Source organism: Teleopsis dalmanni, chromosome 2 (assembly GCF_002237135.1).
Source record: "Teleopsis dalmanni isolate 2A chromosome 2, ASM223713v2, whole genome shotgun sequence".
NCBI lineage: Eukaryota > Metazoa > Arthropoda > Insecta > Diptera > Diopsidae > Teleopsis > Teleopsis dalmanni.
The window spans coordinates 60,725,236-60,727,628 of record NC_051847.1 but is presented as its reverse complement, the minus strand read 5'-3'; the positions used below and the strand labels follow the sequence as shown (position 1 = coordinate 60,727,628).

Here is a 2,393-nt window from a genome sequence, read left to right as displayed (position 1 = left end):
TTTAAGCGTATTATTAGTCGTGGCTAAGTCCAAAAAAACTAGGTTAAATTGTCGTTTCAAAGCCAAGCTTGTAATTCATGATCAGATAATTTTAGTGCATTAGCCTCGTGTAAAAAGATTATATGACAAAAGTATTTCCAGCTTAAAGACTTTATGCTTGTATAAGAAAAAATAATAACATAATAAAAAAAATGTTCGCAATAAACTTATGCAATAACTACTTGTACTTATACTGGATATTTACTATCAAAATGTATGGATATCGGCAAATAATTCTATTAATTATATAGATATAGAGAATCAAATGAGTCCATTGTAAATAATAACGGAGATGTAAAGTTCAGAGAAAACTATATACTGAACAAATCTTCGACTATACAAGTTTAAGTATATTCAAAAATATACTTTAACTTGAAAAGAACTTTCTAATATTTACTTTGGAGAGAGAAAATTAGTGAGCTGTGTCCATCACGCTTCTCATCTAGGTTTTGACTTTAGAATGAGCAATAAAACGTGAATACAGCAAGATTTACTGCAGTTATCTCTGATCACTGGTATATATGAACCCAAACAAAGAAACTGGAGTAAAACTTACTGTAGACATTTTCTATGTGATTGTGCAGCTTTAGGTTTCAGTAGAAATAGGTTTTAAGGGAAGTACTTTATTGACAGCTTGTCATTATGTTGACTCGTAAGACTGAAAGATCTGTGAAAGTACATAAAGATTATGTGCAAAATTGACTCAGTAGCTTATGATTTTGTTTCTAAAAATATAGAAAAATATTATAAATATTATAAGATATTATTATAAATATCTTGAGTACAGTTCGTAAAAACTTAAAATTTTTGTTCAGCTAATTGTCTTCATTCGTATTATATATACTTTAATTCATAATACAAGTTTTTTATTCATATCCGACAATTCTCTGTCCAGCCTATGAGGCAGGCTCCCGAAATATTTTAGTAATTTTGCTAACTCACCTGTTTTACATACAAGTATTATTTGTTTTTAAATACTTTATACCGTATAAGGGGCTAATTTGTAATTTTGAACCCTCTAAATAAATAATTCCAACACATTTCTAATTCTAATCTTAAATTCCATAGACCTTACTTAGTGAGTAAATTTCTTCCAAACTGCAAAATGAAGCAAACTTCGGGGAATTTCAATTGTTGAAATTCATAAAAAAATGCGAATAATAAAAAAAAATAAATAAAAGAAATTTTAACGGCATTCCAAAGAAAGGCAACTTCCTTGAAAGTTAAATTTGTCAAATGACTCTTTTCAATTGTGAATTGCACTTGGAATTGCCAAGAAACTGCAAACGTTTGTACGCAACAAGCCATGGCAAAATGATTCCAAAGGAGTTGGAAACTTAATGGGAAGCAAAAGGTAGTAACTGCGTTATTTCAGTTTTTATTGCTTTAAGTAGGCAGTACTAACAAATCGAACTGTTGTGCATTTCTACATCTTGAAGCACTGATTTCTGCAACTGGAACAGTTGCAACCAATTCTCAGCAGAATTGCTTCCCGCCTGCCTCAGCTGAAAACCCATTTGTTGCGGCAAACGCTTGCTTTCGCAACGCCATTTAGTGGACGCAGCTCGCTCTATAAGGCGTTTGCTTGCTAATTAATTCCTATTAACCACTTTGCTTTGCTGTTGTCACAGCAGCAATTTTCGTATTGTTGCTGATTAAAACAGCAAATGTTGTTGCTTGTGTTGACTGCAAATTGTGTTGCTTTTCGCTGTGTTTGGCCATCAAAATGGATGCGTTGATGAATTTTCTTTTCGCATAAAAATGCTCATAACATTTTTCGCATATTTTTAAACACATTTTTCCATTGAATTAAAACTGAAACAATATGAGAAATGATGCATTTATGTATTTTTTTTTTTTTTTGTAGTTTTTATAATCATTTTTTTATTAATTGTTTTTTTTTAATCACTGCAAATTATCGCTGTTAGTTTTTTTGTAAGCAATACCTTCATATGGAGTTTATACTATTATGGGATTAAGACTATTATTACTCATACTAAAATAGAAATCTTTATTTCATATATTTATTTCGTATTAATTAGTGCTTTTTTAACACTAAATTCTCCGTCAAAACATCTGCTCCACTATAATTGAGTAGTGTATTAACATCATTAAGGTTTTAATGTAACTTCATAGGTAATAATTAAAAAAAGATACGTTTTCCTTTAAACTATATCAGTATTGAAGAAATTTGCTGTAGTAATTTTTTTTTAAATTATTTTTTCGATTTTTTATTGCTGTTAACTTGCACTTCTATTATTTTTTTTTAATATGTACAATGAGTGACAACCAATAATTATCCGTTTGGTTAAAGACCTCAATAGTTTTCTGTATATTCTAACATTTCTGTTGGA

At 29.5% G+C, this 2,393-nt stretch overlaps 1 protein-coding gene across 1 annotated transcript in view; it reads right to left on the bottom strand.

Moving 5' to 3' along the window:
* LOC119674667 (protein grainyhead-like) overlaps positions 1 to 604 on the bottom strand; it is a 33,051-nt gene extending 32,447 nt beyond the window's left edge. The window contains exon 1 of the mRNA XM_038085815.1: positions 596 to 604. Coding sequence (XP_037941743.1) covers positions 596 to 604 — 9 coding nt within the window. The remainder of the gene's footprint in view (positions 1 to 595) is intronic.
* Positions 605 to 2,393: the final 1,789 nt, after the last annotated feature.